Source organism: Bidens hawaiensis, unplaced genomic scaffold, assembly GCF_021521415.1.
Source record: "Bidens hawaiensis isolate Kalapana, Puna unplaced genomic scaffold, B.hawaiensis_p1.1 tig00059336_1, whole genome shotgun sequence".
Lineage (NCBI taxonomy): Eukaryota > Viridiplantae > Streptophyta > Magnoliopsida > Asterales > Asteraceae > Bidens > Bidens hawaiensis.
In genome coordinates this window covers 49,263-74,769 of record NW_027500706.1, presented here as the reverse complement: position 1 = coordinate 74,769, position 25,507 = coordinate 49,263, and the positions used below count along the sequence as shown (strand labels likewise).

General features: G+C 39.0%; 1 protein-coding gene and 1 pseudogene across 3 annotated transcripts in view; both read left to right on the top strand.

Annotated features, from left to right (window-relative positions):
- Positions 1-700: 700 nt before the first annotated feature.
- Positions 701-25,507, top strand: part of LOC143602675 (TMV resistance protein N-like) — a 70,343-nt gene continuing 45,536 nt past the window's right edge. Inside the window, exons 1-2 of one of the 2 annotated variants that reach the window (XM_077079709.1) lie at positions 701-1,190; positions 19,316-20,411. In XM_077079709.1, coding sequence (XP_076935824.1) covers positions 712-1,190; positions 19,316-20,411 — 1,575 coding nt within the window. In that variant the 5' untranslated portion in view covers positions 701-711. Of the gene's footprint in view, positions 1,191-10,326; positions 10,827-19,315; positions 20,412-25,507 lie in introns of those variants that run through there. The other variant, XM_077079708.1, reaches the window with a different exon arrangement.
- LOC143602678 (uncharacterized) overlaps positions 20,761-25,507 on the top strand; it is a 33,639-nt pseudogene continuing 28,892 nt past the window's right edge. The window contains exon 1 of the transcript XR_013147892.1: positions 20,761-20,804. The product of XR_013147892.1 is annotated as an uncharacterized LOC143602678 (transcript). The remainder of the gene's footprint in view (positions 20,805-25,507) is intronic.

Sequence of the window (25,507 nt, the reverse complement as noted above, 5' to 3'; positions counted from 1 at the left end):
AACACCATGAGTTTGTCTTGTACCCTGCACCACAAACAAAGGTGTTGACCTTTAACAAGACAAGTAGTTAAACATTAAACAAAAGTAATAAAACACAAAAGAATCCTCGGTACAAGACAAACTCGTGGTGTTGACCTTTAACATGGAATTAAACAAACATAGGCGTTGACCTTTAACAAGACAAGTAATTAAACAAACAAATCCCGTGGCGTGTTAAACAAACAAATCCCGTTACGTGTTATTTTATTTTACCTTTCTTTTGTTATTTTATAAAGGTACAAGACAAGTAATTAAACAAACAAAGGTGTTGACCTTTAACAAGGAAAAAACAAATAAAAGTAAAAAAATATCCCTTGATTCCAGCCTCTAACGTTATAATCTTTGCTGTCATATTGTTGTACACATCTTCTATTTTGGGAAATGATGATAATCCGATCCTTTGAAATATTTATAATTTACTTTATTTTCTAACAAGAACAATTAGGATTAACCCTTCAATTTGTAGTTAAGAAAGTAAGACAGATTAATTCCAAAAAGTAAAAAGATTGTGAAAATTCATTATGCGGACATTGTATTGACATCTTTAATAGCATTTTATCGTAATACACATGCTGTAGTTAAAACATTCAATTTATCCTACTTTCTTTACTGGTGAATAATTCTTCAAAAAGGTCTGATCTTTTATGATCTCTCATGCATAGGATACATTCAATGGCTTCTTCAAGTTCATGTGGTCACAACAAGAGCTACAAGTATAATGTCTTTCTGAGCTTTAGTGGTGAAGACACACGCAAAACCTTTGTTGATCATCTTTATGCTGCACTTGATCGACAAGGTATTTACACATTCAAGGATGATGAGAGACTCGAGAGAGGGAAAGGGATTAGTGATGAGCTCTTACACGCCATTGAAGATTCAAGGTTCTATATTATTGTTTTTTCCAAACGCTACGCATCTTCATCATGGTGCTTAAACGAGCTTCTGAAGATCATGGAGTGCATTAAGACCAATGGGCATACTGCTTTCCCCGTGTTCTACGATGTGGAACCCTCTGATGTCCGCAAACAAACTGGATCAGTTGGAGAAGCCCTTGCTACACATAAGAATAAATCAGAGGTTGGAAAATGGAGAGAGGCTCTAAAACAAGCAGCCGGTTTGTCTGGTTTGGATGTGAGGAACACTGCTAATGGGTACTTGTTTTTCAGTTTGTGTATAATGCCAGGAGAACGAGGGGCCGAATTGGATTGGGCCATAACTGGTTTGAATGAAATTGAGCTCGGGATCATGGTTCAGACTAAAATCAGTTTGGTTGAAATCAGTCGTTTTATAAATATAAGTACCAAAATAGGTGATCAGGCTACATCTTTTTATATGTCTAGTAACACCAGGTATTCACGGTGGAGAGGCGGGCAACAGCGGGTATTATCTGCGGTGACCATGGCCGTGATTGCAACGGTGGTGTTGTATGCGACGGTGGCGGTTAGGGTGTTGACGGAGTGATGGTGATGGTAGTGGTTGCTCGCCCGGACGCATTATAGATTAACTAATGTGTTCTGAGCATCCCGTTCTAACACTTTGTATACTTTGGGTAGAGCCAGATGAACTTGAATGTATTGTTTGCCCAAATCGACCCATGTATTGGTTATAGAGTCAAATTGACATGCTTAGTGATAATTATTCATGTGGGTTCTTGATCAAGCTAATTGAATCCTCTTTTGTGTTCTATAGGCATGAAGCTAAAGTCATTGAGTTAATTGTTGATTGGGTTTCGCTTGAGTTACGTTCCATTGATATGAACGTTGATGAAAATTTAATGGGCATGGAACAAAGGGTGCAAGATCTTGATCGGTATTTAGAGATCGGTTTGGAGGATGTTCGCATGGTAGGGATTAAGGGCATGGGAGGTGCAGGGAAAACAACTTTAGCCCGAGCTATTTTTGATAAAATATCCACTGATTTTGAAGGTAAAAGCTTTGTTGAGAATGTGAGGGAAAACAGTTAGGTTTGGAGAAGTTGCAAGAACAAATTCTTAGAGATGCATTAAAGAGTAAAGACATTAGCTTAAGTGGTATCCAAGAAGGGAAAAACTTAATGAAAAATAGGTTGTCTAGCAAGAAAGTTCTTGTTGTTCTTGACGATGTGGTTTGTAAAGTTATAATTACTACTAAAGATGGAGAGGTGCTGGAAGAACATAATGTGAAATGGATACGCAATGTCAGTCTTTTAATGGAGGAAGAAGCCATTCGCCTTTTCAGTAAGCATGCGTTTGGGAAAGATATTCCAACTCAAGGGTATGAAAAACATTCAAATGAAGTTGTAAGTTATGCTGCTGGTCTTCCATTGACAGTAAAAGTTTTGGGTTCAAAACTATGCGGTGAAGATGAAAGGTAATGGAGGCATACACTAGAAAGACTTAAAACAATTCCATTGAAGGAAACTCTTAAAAAATTGGAATTAAGTTATGAAAGCCTTGAGGATGAACACAAGGAATTATTCCTGAATGTGACGTGCTTCCTTCGAGGGTGGCAGAAAGACGATGCAATTCGTATGCTTGAAAGTTGCGGACTTCATGCTGAATATGGTTTAAGAGTTCTTGAGCAAAAATCTCTAATTATAACTTTAAACCAATATTATGGTCCAATCATAGACATGCATGACCATATAGAAGAAATGGGCAAGAGTATTGTTGGTCGTGGGCATTTGGACAAGCCCACAAGCGTAGCCAATTATGGGTTCAGAAAGAAATTGAAGATATTTTGGCTGATAATTCGGTAAGAGTCCAATTTATTTGTAAGGTAGAGATGAAACTTGCAAAAATTTCATCCGTTATAACTCAACTTTTATGATTGTTCTTGAATTGCAGGTTTGTAAATGAACAAGATTTATAGATCTAAGAATCACTCCTGGTATTTTTTTGGAAGGTCTTGGAAACATGAAAAAACTTACTTGCCTTATTGTGAACAACAGAGAGTTCAATGGTAGTTCTGTTATTGACGAAGCTTGCCTACACTTTCCAGATTCGTTACGATATTTGTATTGGTACAACTACCCCCACTGGTGTTTACCCAAAACGTTTGAAGCAAATAATCTTGTTGCACTTGATATGTCTAACAGCAACATCGAACATCTTTGGGAAGAGGGAAAAGTAATATGGTTATTCTTTAATGTTATACTGATATATGTTTACCTTATTTCGTTCTCTTTTCATTTTGTGATAGGTTATGAAGAAACTCAAATTCCTTGACTTGAGTGAATCAAAGTTGAGGAGCCTTGACCTTGGGCTGACTCCCAAACTCGAGAGGTTAAATCTTAATAATTGTAAAGATTTGGTAAAACTTGACGTGGACGGGGGATGTCTAAAAAGTCTTGTCTACCTAAACTTATATATTAAACTATTATAAATTATTTAAATTTTAAAATAAATCAAAGTATCAATGTTTGAGTTTTTCAAAACTGATTGGTTTCAGTTTTTCGGTTATTGGTTTGGGTTCGGTCCGGTTTTAGTTTTTTCACGTTAGCCAAAAAATAATGCATTTTCGCTTAAGTTTTTTGTCAGTTAATTGATTATTATACATCTGGGCCAAAACTTTTGGGTTAACTATCTATTAGTTTGGTTCGGTTCGGACCCGTTTTTTCGGTTTTAACTACATGCAAACACAGAAACCGAATTGAGAGTTTGGTTTTTTAAGAAAACATAAAACCAAACCGTCTTAGCTTGCTTCATTTTGGTTATTCGGGTTTGGTCTTTCCATTTTTTTTCCTTTTTTGGAACGATTTTTTTTTGGATTCATGCACACCCCTATTGGATACAAGTACTCTAGCCTTATTTTGTTTTCAATAATTGAAATTGATATGATTATGGATAACTTTAATGTAAATAATTGGATAAATACAAATAAAGGTAGTGAAAACATTATACATCAGAATTTTGACTTTGACAGTCATCTTGTATTGAATTAGCACATTGGATAGTTCTAGGGGTGTGCTTGGGTCGGTTTGGTTCGGTTTTGGACTAAAACTGGACAAAAAACCAAAATGTCGGTTTTTGAGTTTTTGAAAATCGACCGGTTTAGGTTTTTCGGTTATTGGTTTGGGTTCGATTCAGTTTTACTTTTTCTGGTTAGCTAGAAATAATGAATTTGGGCCTAAGTTTTTTTGTTAGTTAATAACTAACTGATTATTGTATATTTGGGCTAAAACATTTTGGTTAACTATATATTAAACTATTATAAATTATATAAATTTTAAAATAAATTTATTAGTTTGGTTTGGTCCTGTTCCGTTTTTTCCGTTTTAGTTACATGCAAAACCAAAACGAATCAAGAGTTTGGTCTAACCGTCGGTTTCTGATTCGGTTTGGTTATTTTGGTTGGTCTTTCCGGTTTTTTTCATTTCTGGATCCAATATTTTGGATGCAAGTACTAATTGTTCAAAGTTATTTTAATTTTCTTATTTTTAGCTGACATCAGGGGCATTTTTGTAAATATTTATGCAATCGATCTGAATTTGTAACATGTTACTTGTGCTTCTGATGTTGCTGAACTGATCACAAATCACCTGGTTCTACGTTTAAGAATTCAAAGTTGACCTTTCTGCGTCTACGTTTAAGAATTCAAAGGTTGACCAAAGGTCAACTGTCAATTGATGAACCCTTAATATTAAACCATCCTTTTATACATAGCTTTCTGTTATATTTAAACTAGGGAACACAGTTTGACTATTATGGAAAGTCAAACTACTGTGATTTTCTTTGAATTTAATCTAATTACAAACATTACATTATACTTATTTCTAGCTAGCGCATGTTTAAACATTTCTGGAAGATATTTGTTTCTCTTATTCTAACTCAACTAAAAATACAACTGGATGAATAACTTAAATGACTTGACAATGATCTTGAGATTATATATTTTAAACGTCTATGTTTTTCTTTTCTGCTGTAGGATCTATTATCTACACCAATGCAAAGAACAGTGGACAGTCCACGGAAATGAATAACTTGCTCATATGCTAACTTCAAAACCTTTTTGTTCTATAATTTTTGTTGAACATTAGTATTAATGAATCTTCTTGTAAGTTGATATATGTTTTGGATAAATGAACGAAGCGCTATGTTTTCTTTTTCATTTGAATAGACAACTTAATGCATAATAATGTTTTCTTATAAAGTTTTACACATTAGAATTAGTTGACTTTCATTAGTCAAGCATTGCAAGTTTGATTGACTTCCAGCGTGTAGAAGTAACTTAATAGATTTTGCTTAGCCACGTTAACTTGACAATAAACAACCGCTTTGGGTATCATGCTCCTCAGTGTATCCGATACCATACCAATATACAATGACACGTTTGACCTGATCCTTCTGAAATATGCTTCTGCATATCGGTCAACTAAGGGTATGGGTCTGGACCAGGTGGGTTTTTGCAGTCTCCAGGTTAAGGAGTGGGCCCCATTTTGTAAGCTTCCGGAAAAAAATTGGCGGTCAGATATGAAGACTCCATTTTTACTAGTCTAAAAATAAAAACTGTCTTTTTACTCTTTTCACGAAACTTTTCCAATGCTTCACCCGCAGCGGCAGGGAGAGCGGTTTGCAGAGTAGGAAACCGCCTGAAATCCTGTTTTCATTATAATTTAGTCATTTAGGGTATGTTTGGCAAGGAGCTTTTAGGGGTTTCAAGCTTTTAAGAAAAAGCTCATACTTTATTAAAAGCCTTGTTTGGTTGGAAGGAGCTTGAAGCTTTTAGGTCATGAGAAAAAGCTTAATGCTCCAACTAGTAGCGTTTGAAAAGGGCTACAAGCTTTTAGTATTTTAATTACTTAAATAACCTTCCAAAATAAGTATATTTAATATTATTGTTTTTTAATTATGCCCATTTTGGTCATTTTATACATTTATTAAAAGATCCAGCTACTCTGCCAAACACTTAAATATATTATTTCATTATAATAATAGTGAACGAAGGTTACTTAAATAACCTTCCAAAATAAGTATATTTAATATTATTGTTTTTTAATTATGCCCATTTTGGTCATTTTATACATTTATTAAAAGATCTAGCTACTCTGCCAAACACTTAAATATATCTAAAAACTATAGCATCTAGCTACCAGCTTCCAGACACCAGTCACCAGCTAGTTTTGCCAAACATACCCTTAGTGTTACTTACAAATTCAGTATTAATAATAGTGAAAGATATATTTAATAGATATATTTAATAATAAATGAACGAAGCGCTATGTTTTCTTTTTCATTTGAATAGACAACTTAATGCATAATAATGTTTTCTTATAAAGTTTTACACATTAGAATTAGTTGACTTTCATTAGTCAAGCATTGCAAGTTTGATTGACTTCCAGCGTGTAGAAGTAACTTAATAGATTTTGCTTAGCCACGTTAACTTGACAATAAACAACCGCTTTGGGTATCATGCTCCTCAGTGTATCCGATACCATACCAATATACAATGACACGTTTGACCTGATCCTTCTGAAATATGCTTCTGCATATCGGTCAACTAAGGGTATGGGTCTGGACCAGGTGGGTTTTTGTAGTCTCCAGGTTAAGGAGTGGGCCCCATTTTGTAAGCTTCCGGAAAAAAATTGACGGTCAGATATGAAGACTCCATTTTTACTAGTCTAAAAATAAAAACTGTCTTTTTACTCTCTTCACGAAACTTTTCCAATGCTTCACCCGCAGCGGCAGGGAGAGCGGTTTGCAGAGTAGGAAACCGCCTGAAATCCTGTTTTCATTATAATAATAGTGAAAGATATATTTAATAATAAATGAACGAAGCGCTATGTTTTCTTTTTCATTTGAATAGACAACTTAATGCATAATAATGTTTTCTTATAAAGTTTTACACATTAGAATTAGTTGACTTTCATTAGTCAAGCATTGCAAGTTTGATTGACTTCCAGCGTGTAGAAGTAACTTAATAGATTTTGCTTAGCCACGTTAACTTGACAATAAACAACCGCTTTGGGTATCATGCTCCTCAGTGTATCCGATACCATACCAATATACAATGACACGTTTGACCTGATCCTTCTGAAATATGCTTCTGCATATCGGTCAACTAAGGGTATGGGTCTGGACCAGGTGGGTTTTTGTAGTCTCCAGGTTAAGGAGTGGGCCCCATTTTGTAAGCTTCCGGAAAAAAATTGACGGTCAGATATGAAGACTCCATTTTTACTAGTCTAAAAATAAAAACTGTCTTTTTACTCTCTTCACGAAACTTTTCCAATGCTTCACCCGCAGCGGCAGGGAGAGCGGTTTGCAGAGTAGGAAACCGCCTGAAATCCTGTTTTCATTATAATTTAGTCATTTAGGGTATGTTTGGCAAGGAGCTTTTAGGGGTTTCAAGCTTTTAAGAAAAAGCTCATACTTTATTAAAAGCCTTGTTTGGTTGGAAGGAGCTTGAAGCTTTTAGGTTATGAGAAAAAGCTTAATGCTCCAACTAGTAGCGTTTGAAAAGGGCTACAAGCTTTTAGTATTTTAATTACTTAAATAACCTTCCAAAATAAGTATATTTAATATTATTGTTTTTTAATTATGCCCATTTTGGTCATTTTATACATTTATTAAAAGATCCAGCTACTCTGCCAAACACTTAAATATATCTAAAACCTATAGCATCTAGCTACCAGCTTCCAGACACCAGTCACCAGCTAGTTTTGCCAAACATACCCTTAGTGTTACTTACAAATTCAGTATTAATAATAGTGAAAGAGTTTGACCTCGGTTTCTCCAATTAACTTCCTCACGTGTTCTTTTAAGACGAAATGCGCCTGAAATACAAACACCTGTTAAATAATGATAAAGCTTTCTTGGGACAAAGAAACTGAGCAAGATGTTCGAATAAACCAAACCTAAAGACATACGTTTTATGACAAATCAAAATCGCAACTCTAAAATGCAAAATAATCAAAAAAAGGCCCACTTAGAATTGTAATTCCAATGTATGTTCCAGGGGCCGGCGATCGCAATACTGCTTATTCTCGGCACACATAAACGAGTACAAAGGCATCGGCAATTAGCAATGCTCCTCTGGGCTCTAATATTTTGTTTTTTTTAATTAATAGCCAGTGTAACATAACTAGCCCAGAACTGTTTGCACTTCAACACTTGACTAAACCAGGCTCAATTGTTTTTATTCAACCGATCTCTAACTAGGTCTCACTATATTTCCTTCGTGTTTCATTCAACCCACTCTAACTGATCAATTGGGCCCTATTCCGGGCTTATCTAATTCCTGTTTCTCGTTTTACCATTTAGATAAACCCATGACACCCCATTTCTCAAGCATAACTCTGTTAACTATACTATTCGCCATCAGGAAACAGTTCCAGCTCTTGTTCAACCAAGTTTTGACTTATTAACCAAAGAAGTCCACATTCTCCGAAAGTCAACTCTGGCCAATAGAAATTCAGATTTAACTGAAATTTCAGATTTGGAAAAAGAATTCTCGACTTAAACTTTTTTCAGAAAGACGAGATTACCCTTTATGGTCATAGCAATTTTTTGTTCAGCTTTTATGACCAATAGATTTCCAAATCTTTATATACACATTCTGTTGACTTTCATAGTTCCTCCAGAAGTCAAAGTTGACACCAAAAAAGTCAAACCTAATAGAATTGCCAGTTTTGACCATCTGTTCCATAATAACCAAAATATCCTTTTTGTCAAAAACCATCAAAAAGCTTCTGAACTTACCATAAACCATCCTATAATACAAAATCAAGTCAATAGAAGTTTGGAACTCCACCAAATAACTTTTTCCTCAATGAAATTGGAGAATTGCAACTAAGCAATGGCTTAGGGGTAAATTAGTAAAACAACTAGTATTTGACTAAAGTAAAGTCAACAGGAAGTAAAGTTCAAAATATTCTTATTTTAACTGGTGCAGGGCACATGCTTAATATATATATATATATATATATATATATATATATATATTTTAATCAGAATCAAATGTGTAACGTGTTAATTACCTGTGCTTCTGGTGTATTCTGCTCTGATTTTGCTTAACTGATAACTTATCAACTGCTAGTGGATGATGTCGATCCGATCTTTAGATTGTATTGCTGTTTAGTTACTCAAATACATGAAGGACGCAGTGTGACTGTTAGTACATTAGAACTGTTAGACAGGTTTTATATATACAGGGGTATTATAGTCATTTCCCTATTTAGTTTCTTAATGATTGTTAGGTAGTTATAATCATTGAAACTAGCTTATACACATCTCCTAAACTTCTTATACCATGAGCAATTAAATCAAGAATTCATTAGTTTGACCAAAGGTCAACTGTTGATGCAAAATTGGGTTTCTGGACTTAAATTCTTCGAGCTCGTGCGTGCCCGCACATCCCGCGGACACGAATGCAACTCCGAAAACCTGGGCTCGCGTGAGGTAGTTTTTTTTTTGCACTTGTTTTTTGAGACTGCTAGCTGGTGCATTTCGTAACTGAAAGTCAATGACATTAATGATCATTATTCAGTAATGATTATTAAATTTCAGTTTCTCTTAACTGAATAGTCAATGATATTAATGATCATTAATCAGTAATGATTAATATCTTTCAGTTTTATTGTACTAATGACCATTATTATGATAATTACTAGTTATTATTATGCACTAATGGTCAACAATAAGTTATGAGTTTTATTGTTATAAAACTAGATGAAATGCTTCATTTCATACAACCCGAGAAAACACACAACTCTCTCGTCCTCTCCGCTGCAGCATTATTACGGTTTCGTTTCAGACAAGTGATCAAGTTCGGCAGTCCGCTACTGCTTTGAACCGGAGTACCCTGGGAACAGACCGCGAATCTGTTTAAGGGAATTGTGTCAAACACAAGCCCGGTTCACCGTTATCATTTATTGTTTCTATTTTATTATTTCCGGTTCTAATACTGGAATACCAACACATGTAAACCTTAAAATTAAACCGCATTTCTGTGTTTTCAAAGTGTGCCCATCGTGTCCATATCCTCTCTAAAATCTCCAGAGTAATGAGATCAGAATCGCATCCTTTTTATACATATTATGGAAAGTCAACTGCTGTGATTTTCTTTGATTTCAGCCTAATTATAACATTATAATTTACAGATTTCAAAATTACACCTGTTTAAACATTTCTGGAAGATATTCGCTTGTCTTTTTCAAACTTAATGCTCACAGATTTTAAATTTGTCTCTGTTTGTTTCCCCCCTTTCAAGAGGGGATCTATATAATTACTCAGTGAAGCACATGCTAACCAACTAATCACCTGACAACCGGTTACACTTCATAGGTCAGGTTTGCACTTCATAGATTTGTCAAGTATTAGCATACCTTCGATCGATGGCTTCTTCAAGTTCATGTGATCACAACAAAAGCTACAAATATAATGTGTTTCTGAGCTTTAGTGGTGAAGACACACGCAAGATTTTTGTTGATCATCTTTATGCTGCTCTTGATCGACAAAGTATTTACACCTTCAAGGATGACGAGAGACTTGAGAGAGGAAAAGAGATCAGTGAAGAGCTCTTACAAGCCATTGAAGATTCCAGATTCTATATTATTGTGTTTTCCAAACGCTACGCATCTTCATCATGGTGCTTAAACGAGCTTCTGAAGATCATGGAGTGCATTAAGACCAATGGGCATACTGCTTTTCCCGTGTTCTATGATGTGGATCCTTCTGATGTGCGTAAACAAGCTGGATCAGTTGGGGAAGCCCTTGCCACACATAAGAATGAATCAGAGGTTGGAAAATGGAGAAAGGCTCTTAAAGAAGCAGCCAATTTGTTTGGTTTGGACGTGAGGAACACTGCTAATGGGTAATTCTTCATTATATCTACACTATGGCATCTCATGTTCTATTGGCAAATTATAATGTAAAAGACTTGCATTCCAAATTGTATGGATAATAGCAACGCAAACGGACGGCCAGGTCGGGCTGGGTCATAACGGGTTGAATGAAAATGAGTGATATGGTCTAAAATATACATATTATTACATAAATATTCTCTACACTTTTAAGTGCTTGTGAGCCAAGTTTTTATTGAATATTATTAATATTTGGTTCATATGCGAGTTTTTAAAGATTTCATGAGTCAACGAGCTAAAAAGAGTATTTATCAATACTAAACTAAGTTCATGAAAAATTAATATATCTGATATGTTATTATAATTTTATTATAAATAGAATTCTACTATTTTAACACATAACGTTTAAGTGATTTTAGTGATTGAATTCTTTGCTTTACATTTAAAATATAATAATATTATGTAACCCTTCCAACAATTTATTTGATGTAGGCAGGAACCAAGAAATAATGTAGTAGGCTATAGAGTTTATTATATTGGGCTTGTTTAGTGCTTTTGAACATGGACTGGATCAACGAGCTTTGCACACATGATGTAGGCTGAATACAAAGAAAAAAAAAGAAAGGGTTTTGTTTCAGTAATTGGAACGTCGGCAATAATTATTAATATAAAAAAGGTTTTAGTGATAATATGAGGAGGAGACCCCTACGCATCAGGTGAGAAAATCAGACAAAGGGGACAGCACGCAAAAAGAAAGAAACAAGAAGAGGAAGGCCGTTGGTTCGAGTAGAGAGCATCCGGTTTCAACACCTACTCATCAAAACATCATTATTATTTATTTGGTTTGAATATATTATTTTCGTCATGAATTTATTGTTTGAACCAATTTATTTTCTTTTGTTCTTGAGTATGTGTAGGTCCCTATTCGGGTGGATCTAACAACGTCTTTGGATCAACCTAACTTAGTGCTAGCGGAAATCACACTAAGCAACCAAGAGGTCTCGGATCTAGAGATTATGTTCGGTTGAGTGTAATAAGAGAGAAAGAGAGGGCCGAGAGAAGGAGAGAAAGTGTGTAATTAGATTTTTTTGCAAAAGGTTATTTCTCTCATGGCATGCTCCCTATTTATAGGGTGGCATGCATGAGAAGCATGAATTATATTCACTAAGGCCCAATGGGCTTCTTTACAATGGACCGTGGCCCAATACATACAAAATGACCAATCGGCCCCAAATACATAACCGAACCAATACAAAAGACTAAAGCATACAAAAGGGGCCTAACAATCTCCCTCTAGTCTTTAGTATTGGAACCCGTCGGTGTCATAATCTAGCCAGCCGTCCTCGGGTAGTGGAAGTTCAACAACTCTTCTAACAAATTTGTTGAAGGCTTCTACCATCCGGTCTGTGTTCTGATGACCAATGTCCTCGACGGTTCCCAGAGGTGAGTTGTAGAGCTTCTTGATATCTTCTATATGCAACCCCATTAGCTCATGCTCGTCAAATACGCGAATCTCAGGCAGATCTTTGCAGCGTATGATGGCCTCCCCTGTTGTGTTGTCAAATTCCCAGCCTGTGAAGTCTCGGAGGATGTTGGGAACAAAGGGCTCTCCATGGTAGATAATATGACAATTCTTTGGTGCCCTGTATCTCCACATGGTTCGTGGCTCTCCAGTGACTGGGTCTCTTGGGTTCTTGTACTTCCGACTCTTATTTGGCTCAAACTCCTTGTAATCGACCTTCGACTGTCGATAAAGATAATCTGGGATCCAACTATCCAGAGTGCTCCCAACCGCACCATGACCTAGAGCTTTTCGAAGATAATTGAGGTCAAGCTCTGGTAGTGACTTCAGCTCATGATGGTTGAGATAAATTAGATCACCACTATATCGCCTAATCGCCCAACACGCGTTCTCCTTATTATACTTTGCATATACAGTCAGCGAATCATCGTGGTAAGGATAGATGAGATCGTTGGCGCATGCAAGACTTGACACTATATGATTCTTTCTCTTTCTCTTTAGTAGTTCCTGTGTCAGATCATCTGTTAGAGTGGAGACGGGATCAGCAGCAGGAGTCTCCGTAGCCTGAACTTGAGCAGGAGGAGTGTCTGGATTTGGTGAGTAATTGATGTAATCGTCTTCAACCCTCGCCTCCGTATTCTGATCAATAAGTTGCTCCAAGTTCTTTCCTGCTTCGATAAAGTCATCCATAGCACCTACAAAGTCATCAGGAAATAAATCTTTATACATGTCAGTAATCTGTGTGTCGTGTTCCTAGACTTTGCCAGCAGAGTCGTGAGTAGCGGGGTCTTGAACGTCATGTTGAGCTAGTGGAGGTGATTGAGTGTTATCTCCACCTCCTGCTGCCCCGGCCCCTCCGTCTCCACCTGCTCCACCTTCATCATAATTATCGTCATCTTCATCAAAACTATCATGAACTTCATCATCGTCGTCATCTTCTTCCTCATCATCATCTTCTTCATCACCATCATCATCACCATCATATCCACCACCAACACCGCTAGACTGGCCGCCCTGTTGTACTAACCTCTCCTTTAGATACTACAGCTTGAACTCCTCGCATGGTCACAGAAGGACCTGCGGCAGGCTATGAACCACCGAATTGAGAAGTCTCACCAGACCTTCTCCAAGTTCCAAACACGACGTCAAGCCTATCCTCCAGACCATGAAATTCATCTTCTTGAATGCCCATGAGATGAGGTCTGAGGCCGCCTGGTACTTGCTTACCATGTCTTCATTTGTCTTGAGCTGTAGCTCATTCAGACAATCTTGCTCTTTTATCTTTCCTTGTATGGCCTCCACTTCTGCTCTGAACGTATCGAGAAAGGCGGAGGAAGCAAGCTAATTTTCCAAATTTGCAACTCTTGAGTTTGTAGCTTCCTTTTCAACATCCCACCTTCTCGTTGTATCTTATATCTTCTTGTTTACACTAGATGTAACACCCCGACTGATGGCGGATTATACATCGGGGCGCCACGTATTGTTTCATTACTCGCGACACTATTTGGGTGTCAATATTTAATAAATACATTTCCTTGCGCACGCGCAGAACATGACATAAAGTAACATAAATCATATCATAACTTAAAATATTCAAATAACATAAACTTGTCTTGTTACATTTTAAACTAGGTCCAAAAGAAAAGAAAACATCCTATGTGTCCTCAACCTTCCAGAAACAGCTACAGCAAACCTGAACATGTGTTAAAATAAAACGTCAACACTTGCGTGTCGGTGAGAAATCAAGATTAATACATATAAATAGATAACAATATCTGCGCGCATCATGTGTATAACTAGTGTTCAACAAGGGTGTAATCAGATTGTGATCAAGCCTTAGATCATAGCTCATAGTTCAATCCGTGCTCCCAATTGAGCACAAAAACAAGAAAACTGTGCAAGTGTAAACAAAGAGAAATCATAAACGATAGTTCTCCCGTGTTCATCTAATGGATCCATGAAAACTGCGGAATAGGCCGACAAGACGGTTGATGATCCACACATACAAATAAACAGCCAAGTCTACGTCCATAACACATGGGGTTTTGCGCGACAAAAGTTCATAAACAAGTTTAAGACTCAAGTTTGTACGAACACATGAACATCCCAAAACATTAAAAATAAAAAGGGATTAGGTACGAGATTACTCACATGTAAACGGTGCGTTGAAAGATAATGCAAGAACCAACTTTTAAATAAGCACAAGTTAACCTATAAATAAGAGGTTATTGGTTTAACGATTGGTTTTTATGTCTTGAATATATGTAAGTTACTTAAACAAAATATATATATTTACCGAGATCTGGGCAGAACAGAAGAGAAGACGGAGGCAAGAGAGGAGGCGGCTGAGGAACAACGGCAGAGAGCAAAGGGAGAGAGATAAGGGGAGTGTTTGTGTAGTGTGTGAAGTGTTAAGAAAATAGCTATATTTATAGGCAAACCCTAGGGAACACAATCCCTAGAAAAGAGGAAAAGATCTAGACAATCAAGCAAAAGATATCAAAAAGCATAAGAATCCAAAAGCAAAAGATATGGAAAGATATGCCGGCAACTGCAGGGGAACAGGAAAAAGGGCTGACAGGTTACAGAATAAAGCATGGGAGGAGTCAGAGAAAACACTGTTCAAGGCATGCAAAAGAAGATTTCAAAAGATTATGTCAGTCACTTTTTCTGTCAACCAATAGGATTGGTGCGCATGCTGCGCCGAAAGTGGCTTTTCGGACAGATGTCGGAACTGACCTAAAAAGCTCAGACAAAAGATAAGATATCTCAAAAGAATACAGGCTGACCTAAACTGAAGAAAAGACTTAAGGTTTAGCGCGAGAAGATTCGAGCGCACGCGCGAGGGCGAAGGCAGACAGAACAAACCTTAGCGCGTCGCGGGAAGAACTAAAATCCTTAGCGCGCCGCGGGAAGAACTATAGCGCGTCGCGGGAAGAACTACCGTTCTTAGCGCGCTGCGAGAAGAACTACAATTCTTAGCGCGCTGCGAGAAGAACTACAATTCTTAGCGCGCTGCGAGAAGAACTACAATTCTTAGCGCGTCGCGGGAAGAACTACAATTCTTAGCGCGTCGCGGGAAGAACCAAAGGACAAGCAAAGAGTTAAGAGAAAAAGGGGTTCAAGGCTCAAGGGTTAAGCAAAGGGGCGGGACGGCGACAAGAGAGACAAAAGAGCGGGACGGCGACAAGAAAGACAAGGGGGCGGGATGGCGACAAGAAAGAGAAAAGAGCGGGACGGCGACAAGAAAGACAAGGGGGCGGGATGGCGACAAGAAAGAGAAATGTTATTAATAGGAGCAAGTATAGTAAAAAATTATATATATATATATACGATTTATTAAATGTTAAATTTACAAAGATTACTAAACAAATTTTAAATCATAAAAAGAATCGGATTCGAAAACGGGTACCTGGGTCGGGTCGGATTGGGCAGTTGTCACACTAGATCTGAGAGCACTAGCACTTGGAAAGTCTCTTTCAAGTGTAGTCAGCCTATCTCCAAGTCTTGTGTGATCTGCTCTCAGATTAGCGTTTTCAGAGGCCTCACGGTTCATTAACGCTTGTAGATTCTGGATTCGGGTGTGGAAGGTGTTTGTCAACAATCTTTGATTTTCAGCAAGAGCGTCACTTGCCTCCTTCTACTCCTCCAACACCCTTATCCTTTCCCTCAGAGCCGCCTTTTCTTCTTCATCCTCAAACGCCTTTTGTTTCATTTCCTTAATGAACTTAAGGAGCACAATTTCTCTTTCCGCCCTCGGATTCCTCCAGTACGACGATCCTATCGAGGATAGGATCTGGAGGTGTCGAAGACATCCCTCTGGAAATGGGTTTTGGTGAGATAATGGTGGATGGTGAGGTGGTGGACATGATGGGTGGTGAGGTTGTTGGGAAAGGTAGGGTGATGGCTTGGGTAATGATTGGTGAAGTTGTAGTGGTGAGTGGTGTTGGTTGTGTTGTAGGTGGTGTGAAGGTTTGGGTTGGGGAGGTAATGACGGTTTTGCTCCGTAAGCTTGTTGTTTGTATTGGTAAGCTGAAAACTGATGAGGTGATATGGATGTGGTTGTTTGGGTAGGTGGTGTTGAGACTTGAGAAGGTTCGGGTTGGGTTTGTTGTTGTGGTGGTGAGTGTGGTAAGGAAGGTATTTGGGGTAGGAATATTGAAATTGATTGGTCTGTTGGTGAGGGTTCAGGTGAGGATTCTGGTGAGTCATGGAGTAGGGTCTTGGTTTTCTTGGCTTTGGTTTTCTTTCTGGTTTTTGGTGGCTTATAGGTAGGGATTTGTATCTTGGTTACGTCTAGTGTTTTGAGGGCTTGGGCCAGGGCTTCTTTGGTGATTTTTGGTTGGTCGGGTGGTTTGTCTTGTGAGGGAGACTTGACAAGAAACTTGGTTGACTTCTAGGAGTCCCCAAGTTTCTTCAAGCGCTTCAGGGGCGGCTGGTCTTCTTCTTCCTCCTCAAGTTCTATCACTTTGCCCTTTTCAGCCACTTTCCTCTTCAAGTCATGCTTGGCCTTTGTTCGATCCTCGGCCGGCTCATCACTGGAATCTTGTTCACCTTCAACTACGGGTTCATCATCATCTTCACCCTCAGTAGACGCCTCTTCCCCGGCAGGCTCTGTCTCCTCAAATAAACCAAACTTAGGACCCGGCCTTGGTCCTTGATACTGATGCCCCCTCCCTTTGGTGCTAAGCAACACACTGAAAACCGAAGTTTTAATCTCATTCACATGTTACGGCTCAGGAAGTGACTTCTTGTCCTTGGCCTTTTTGGTCCTCGATTGTGGAACATTTGGAATTAAATTGTCTAAAAGCAGCTGTACGAATCTCGGGTACATGAGCCATGTAGCACCACTCTTTATGTTTCCAGCATGCACAAGAATATCCTTCGAGAGGAGTTGAACTTCTCTCTATTAGTCAATGCAGACATAATACGAACCCAGTCTGTACTCATACTGTCGAATCCTCCACGAATATCAGTCAGAAAATGGGTGACTATGTGGAATAAAAACCTCCGGAAGATGACTCTTTTCGAGGCTCCTTCGTATCCCATCTGTTCAACAAAACCAACCAGCTTCTTCTTGTTTCCCTTTTCATACGTATAATCTGGCTGGTCAGCAATCTTTAACACCCGTCTAATGTATGCTTCTGTAATTATCAACTCCTTTCTTGCCACAATTTTTGTGAAGGATAGAGAATCAACAGCAATCTTGGCAAATGCTTAGAAGTCCAAGATCCATTTATAGTAAACGGCTGGATTGGCGGTGATAGCATAGGCAAGTGGTGATTGCTTGAGCCCTTTGACCATTGAAGTGAATACTTTGTCAGCCTTTGTCTTAGGCAGCCCGAGAGCACAAAAATTGTTATGTCCCTGAAATTTAAACCAAGAGATCATGAGAATCATCATTAAGTTAAAACATAAACATAAATGTTATGTACATAAGCACTAAGTATTTACATCTACATAAGTTAACTAATTTACTTCAATTAATAAAGTTTAAGTATAATTTTAGTTTTAATAAGTTAACAAAGTTATCTATTAACAAGTCAATTTATCCACAAAGTACAAAGATCAAGTCCAAAAAAAAAAAAAAATTGTCCAGGAGTCCAAACAGTCCATTTATGTCCAAGCAGTTTAGTAGCTTTATCAGACTTTTAATTCCAAAAAATTTCCAAGTGTTGGTTTTTCGCTTGTAGGCTCATTTCGCTTCGCATGACCATGAGAAGCGAAACAGATGGTGTTTCGCTTCGCATGTTCATGCGAAGCGAAACCTCCTTTCAAGCAAACACTTGAATGTTTGATTCCTTTTCCTTTTCTTTGGTGTCGCCCAGATCAGAATTAGGGTTCTGGAAAGTTTGAAGGCAAACCCCTTATATCTTCATGGTCAATTGAACACTTGAATGTTTGAACAAAGACCTAAATCTACAAACTTTTCAAATCAATCCTAAAAACTAATTAATAATGATGATAAACAAGATCTAAAGTCTAAAAACAGAATCTGAACATGATAGCAACCCAAATCATGAAGATCTCTACTCAGATCTAGCAGGCGGTTCATAAGAACCGCCGCCTCGATCTCTGTGAACCCAGAAACATAAAGATGAAAGGATTTATGGGGTTCTGATGTTATACCGAGGGTGGATAATCTGGATTCAACGGCATATTGGAGAATAAACAGGAGGATCGGTGAAGAATTTGAAGAGATTTTAGGGTTTGAATGTTTGAAGATGAGAGGGAAGAGAAAGTAAAAGATAAAAGTGTTGGGTGAAAAGTGAACCAATACAAAAGACTAAAACATACAAAAAGGACCTAACAGTATGGTTGTTGGCTAAACCCCTAGATCGCCTAGGCTTATGATGAACTTTTGTTAATGTTGGATTTTAGTTTGGACTTTGTTTTTGTTATGGTTTATGATTAAGAGGTTTCTTGTTATTTATTCGATGCATATGTGTGCTTACCGGTTGACAGTTTAGTTAAGTTTAAGAGTCTAGAATTTATTACTTAGTGTCTAGATTAACGTTTATTTAGTTAATAAATTAATAACTACTTTTTGCACATCAATGAGCTTGGATCAACATGCAGATTTACAAAAGTATCACTAGTGACACAAGTAAAATCAGTTTGGCTGAAATAAGTCGTGGGCTACATTTATTTATGGCGACTAATGACACAAGTATTCATGGTGGAGACCCTAGCAAAAAAGGCGGAACCAACAAGTATTACCATTGGTGACCATGGTCGTGATCACAACAGCAGTACTGGTAATGGTGATAGAGAAGGCGATGACAACAGTGGTTGCTCGCCTAAACCCTTTGTATAATTTGAGTAGACCTAAACGTATATTTGTTTTTACCCAAATCAACCCATTTATTAATTACAGAGAAATAATTGACATTCTTAATTAGTGTGTATAGACGTGAAAAATAGTTATTCATGTGGGTTCTTTAGCAAGCTAACTAAATCTTCTTTTGTGATTTACAGGCATGAAGCTAAAGTTATAGAATTAATTGTTGAGTGGGTTTCACTCAAATTACGTCCCTTTGATATGAACGTTGATGAAAATTTAATAGGCATGGAACGAAGGATGCAAGATCTCGATGCATATTTAAAGGTTGGTTTGAAGGATGTTCGCATAGTAGGGATCAAGGGCATGGGAGGTGCAGGGAAGACAACTTTAGCCCGAGCTATTTTTGATAAAATATCCGTTAATTTTGAAGGTAAAAGTTTTGTTGAGGATGTGAGGGATAAAGCCTCTTGGTTAGGTTTGGAGAAGTTGCAAGAACAAGTCCTTAGTGATGTATTAAATGATAAAAGCATTAGTATAAGTGGTGTTTATGATGGGAAAAACTTAATGAGAAAGAGGTTGCTTAGTAAAAGAGTTCTTGTTGTTCTTGATGATGTGGATCGTAGAGACCAGCTTGAGATGTTAGCTGGTGATCCTACTTGGTTCAAGCCTGGAAGTAGAATTATAATTACAACCAGAGATGAAGAGGTGCTCAAAGAACATAACATGAAATGGATACATGATGTCAGCCTTTTATCGGAGGAGGAAGCAATTCGTCTCTTTAGTAGGCATGCATTTGGGAAAGATGTTCCAACTCTAGCATATGAAAAGCATTCACGTGAAGTTATAATTTACGTTGCGGGTCTTCCGTTAACCATAAAAGTTTTGGGTTCAAAACTATGTGGTAAAGATGATAGGCAATGGGCGCATACACTAGAAAGACTCAAAACAATTCCATTGAAGGAAACTCTTGAAAATTTGGAACTAAGTTATGAAAGCCTAGAGGACGAACACAAGGAAATATTCCTTGACGTGGCATGCATCCTTCGAGTTTGGGATAAAGATACAACAATAAGAATACTTGAAAGTTGCGGATATTATGCTAAACATGGTTTAAGAGTTCTTGAGCAAAAATCTCTAATAAATTTGAAGGACAAGTATTATATACATATGCATGACCATATAGAAGAATTGGGAAAGAATATTGTACGACGTGAACATGCGTATGAGCCCAACAAACACAGTCGATTATGGGTTCAGGTGGAAATTGAACAAGTCATGGCTGCTAACTCGGTAAGAATCCATGAAAAGTACAATTTTTCTGATGATTGTTTGAAGATTGACGAAGCCCGCTGGTACTTTCCAAATTCTCTATGATATCTATATTGGTACGAATACCCTCTTTGGTGTTTACCCAATACGTTTGAAGCAAATAATCTTGTTGCACTTGAAATACCTTTCAGCAACATCAAGCAACTTTGGGAAGGGGGAAAGGTAATATGGTTGGTTGGTTGTTCTTTAATGCTATAATGGTATATATGTATCTCTATTGGCTAGTTATCACAACATACGTTTACCTTTTTTTTGTTCTCTTTTCATCTTGTGATAGGTTATAAAAATTCCTAGATTTTAGTTATACAAAATGAAGAAGCTCAAATTCCTAGATTTTAGTTATACAAAATGTAGGTCCTTATTCGGGTGGATCTAACAACGTCTTTGGATCAACCTAACTTAGTGCTAGTGGAAATCACACTAAGTAACCAAGAGGTCTCGGATCTTGATATTATGTTCGGTTAAGGAAGTTAGTGAGAGAGAGAGAGAGAGCCAAGAGAGAAAGAAGATGTGTAATGAGATTTTTTGACAAAAGGTTATTTTTCTCATGGCATGCTCCATATAAACTATTTATAGGGTGGCATGCATGAGAAGCATGAATTATATTCACTAAGGCCCAATAGGCTTCTTTATAATGGATCGTGGCCCAATACATACAAAATGACCAATCGGTCCCAAATACATAACCGAACCAATACAAAAGACTAAAACATACAAAACGGGACCTAACAATCTCCCTCTAGTCTTTAGTATTGGAACCCATCGGTGTCGTAGACGAGAAGTTCTTCATCTGTTAGTGGAAGTTCAACAAGTCTGCGTACGTACTTGTTGAAAGCTTCAACTATCAGGGCGGTGTTTTGACGTCCCAAGTCCTCGACGGTCCCCAGTGGCTTGTTTTAGAGCTTCTTCACATCCTCAATGTGTAGTCCCATAAGCTCATGCTCGTCAAACACTCGAATCTCATGCATATCACGGAAGTGTATGACGGCCTCACCGGTTTTATTGTTAAACTCCCAATCTATGAAGTCTCGGAGAGTGTTGGAAAGATAGGGCTCGCCATGATAAATCTCGTGATAGTCTTTCGGCGCCTTGTATCTCCACATAGTGCGTGGCTCTTCGGTAGCCGGGTCCATCTCCTTTAAGTTCTTGTATTTTCAACCCTTGTTTGGCTCGAAATCTTTGTAGTCCACCCTTGATTGATGATGGAGATAGTCTGGAACCCAGATCTCTAACAAACTCCCAACTACACCATGGCCTAGAGAGCTTGTCGAAGATAATTAATGTCGAGCTCTGGTAGTGATTTCAGCTCATGGTGGTTGAGGTAGATCAGATCTCCGCTGTATCTCCTGATGGCTCAACAGTTGTTTCTCTTATCATGCTTCGCGTAAACAATGAGTGAATCATCATGATAAGGATAGTTGAGCACACGAGCACACGCACGACTTGACACAATGTGCGTTTTTCTTTTCTTTTCTTTTTTGGTAGTGATTTCAGCTCATGGTGGTTGAGGTAGATCAGATCTCCGCTGTATCTCCTGATGGCTCAACAGTTGTTTCTCTTATCATGCTTCGCGTAAACAATGAGTGAATCATCATGATAAGGATAGTTGAGCACACGAGCACACGCACGACTTGACACAATGTGCGTTTTTCTTTTCTTTTTTGGTGGTTCCTGTGTCAAGTCGTCAAGGTGGATTGGAGACGGGATCAGTAGCAGCGGTTTCTGAAGCTTGAACTTTTGCAGGAGGAGTGTCTGGGTTGGGTGAGTAGTTGATGTAGTCATCTTCAACCCTCGCTTCAGTGTTCTGATCAACAAGATGCTCCAAGTTCATTCCTGCTTTGATAAAGTCATCCATAACACCTGCAAAGTCATCAGGAAACAAATCTTTATACATGGCAGTGATTTGTGTGTCATGCTCCCTGACTTTGCCAGCCAAGTCGTGAGCAGCAGGGTCTTGAACGTCATGTTGAGCTGGTGGAGGTGATTGAGTGTTATCTCCACCTCCACCTCCTGCTGCTCCGGCCCCTCCGTCTCCACTTGCTCCACCTTCATCATCATTATTGTCATCTTCATCAAAGCTATCATGAACTTCATCATCGTCATCATCTTCTTCCTCATCATCATCTTCTTCATCACCATCATCATCACCCTTATATCCACCACCAACCCCGCTAGACTGTCCGCCCTGTTGTACTAACCGACCAACAGTCGCCTCTCCTTTAGACACAACAGCCTGAACTCCTCGCACGGTTACAGAAGGACCTACGGTAGGCTGTGAACCACCAACTTGAGAAGTCTCACCAGACCTTCTCCAAGTCCTAAATACAGCGTCAAGCCTATCCTCCAGACCATGAAATTCATCTTCTTGAATGCCCATGAGGTCTGAGGCCACCTGGTACTTGCTCACCATGTCTTCCTTCGTCTTGAGCTGTAGCTCATTCAGACGATCATGCTCTTTAATAATTCCTTGTATGGCCTCCATTTCTGTTCTGAGCGTATCGAGAGAGGCGGAGGAAGCAAGCTGTTTCTCCAGATTTGCAACTCTTGAGTTTGTAGCTTCTTTTTCAACATCCCACCTTCTCGTTGCATCTTCGATTTTCTTGTTTACACTAGATCAGAGAGCACTAGCACTTGGTAAGTCTCTTTCAAGTGTAGTCAGCCTATCTCCAAGTCTTGTGTGATCTGCTCAAATTAGCGTTTTCAGAGGCCTCACGGTTCATTAACGCTTGTAGATTCTGGATTCGGGTGTGGAAGGTGTTTGTCAACAATCTTTGATTTTCAGCAAGAGCGTCACTTGCCTCCTTCTACTCCTCCAACACCCTTATCCTTTCCCTCAAAGTCGCCTTTTCTTCTTCATCCTCCAACGCCTTTTGCTTCATCTCCTTAATGAACTTGAGGAGCACAATTTCTCTTTCCGCCCTCTTAGCATTGGATTCCTCCAGTGTGACGATCCTATCGAGGATAGGATCGGCGTACACTGGAGGTGTCGACGATATCCCTCGGAAGATGAGTTTGGGTGAGATAATGGTGGATGGTGGGGTGGTGGTCGTTATGGGTGGTGAGGTTGTTGGAAAAGGTAGGGTGATGGATTGGGTAAGGATTGGTGAAGTTATAGTGGTGGGTTGTGTTGGTTGTGTTGTAGGTGGTGTGACAGTTTGGGTTGGGAAAGTAATGATGGTTTTGCTCCATAAGCTTGTTGTTTGTATTGGTGAGCTGAAAACTGATGAGGTGAATATGGATGAGGTTGGTTGGGTAGGTAGTGTTGAGACTTGAGAAGGTTCGGGTTGGGTTGGTTGTTGTGGTCGTGAGTGTGGTAAGGAAGGTATTTGGGGTAGGAATGTTGAAATTGGTTGGTCTGTTGGTGAGGGTTCTGGTGAGGATTCTGGTAAGTCATGGAGTAGGGTCTTGGTTTTCTTGGCTTTGTTTTCTTTCTGGTTTTTGGTGTCTTGTAGGCAGGGATTTGTATCTTGGTAACGTCTAGTGTCATGAGGGCTTGGGCCAGGGCTTCTTTGGTGAATTTTGGTTGGTTGGAGGGTTTGTCTTGTGAGGGAGACTTGACAAGAAACTTGGTTGACTTCTAGGAGTCCCCAAGTTTCATCAAGCGTTTCAGGGGCCGCTGGTCTTCTTCTTCCTCCTCAAGTTCTATCACTTTTCCCTTTTCAGCCACTTTCCTCTTCAAGTCATGCTTGGCCTTTGTTCGATCCTCGGCCAGCTCATCACTTGAATCTTGTTCACCTTCAACTTCGGGTTCATCATCATCTTCACCCTCAGTTGACGCCTCTTCCCCAGCAGGCTCTGTCTCCTCAAATAAACCAAACTTAGGACCCGGCCTTGGTCCTTGATACTGATGCCCCCTCCTTTTGGTGCTCAGCAACACATTGAAAACCGAAGTTTTAATCTCATTCATATGGTACGGCTCAGGAAGTGACTTCTTGTCCTTGGCCTTTTTGGTCCCCGATCGTGAAACAATTTCTCTTTCCACCCTCTTAGCGTTGGATTCCTCCAGTGCGACAATCCTATCGAGGATAGGATCTGGAGGTGTCGAAGACATCCCTAGGGAAATGGGTTTTGGTGAGATTATGGTGGATGGTGGGGTGGTTGCCATGATTGGTGGTGAGGTTGTTGGCAAAGGTAGGGTGATGGCTTGGGTAATGATTGGTGAAGTTGTAGTGGTGGGTGGTGTTGGTTGTGTTGTAGGTGGTGTGAAGGTTTGGGTTGGGGAGGTAATGACGGTTTTGCTCCATAAGCTTGTTGTTTGTATTGGTGAGTTGAAAACTAATGAGGTGAATATGGATGTGGTTGTTTGGGTAGGTGGTGTTGTGACTTGAGAAGGTTCGGGTTGGGTTTGTTGTTGTGGTGGTGAGTGTGGTAAGGAAGGTATTTGGGGTAGGATGTTGAAATTGGTTGGTCTGTTGGTGAGGGTTCAGGTGAGGATTCTGGTGAGTCATGGAGTAGGGTCTTGGTTTTCTTGGCTTTGGTTTTTTTCTGGTTTTTGGTGGCTTGTAGGTAGGGATTTGTATCTTGGTTACGTCTAGTGTTTTAGGGCTTGGGCCAGGGCTTCTTTTGTGATTTTTGGTTGGTCGGATGGTTTGTCTTGTGAGGGAGACTTGACAAGAAACTTGATTGACTTTTGGGAGTCCCCAAGTTTCCTCAAGCGCTTCAGGGGCGGCTGGTCTTCTTCTTCCTCCTCAAGTTCTATCACTTTGCCCTTTTCAGCCACTTTCCTCTTCAAGTCATGCTTGGCCTTTGTTCGATCCTCGACCGGCTCATCACTGGAATCTTGTTCACCTTCAACTTCGGGTTCATCATCATCTTCACCCTCAGCAGACGCCTCTTCCCGGCAGGCTCTGTTTCCTCAAATAAACCAAACTTAGGACCCGGCCTTGGTCCTTGATACTGATGCCCCCTCCCTTTGGTGCTAAGCAACACACTGAAAACCGAAGTTTTAATCTCATTCACATGTTACGGCTCAGGAAGTGACTTCTTGCCTTGGCCTTTTTGGTCCCCGATCATGGAACATTTGGAATTAAATCGTCTAAAAGCAGCTGCACGAATCT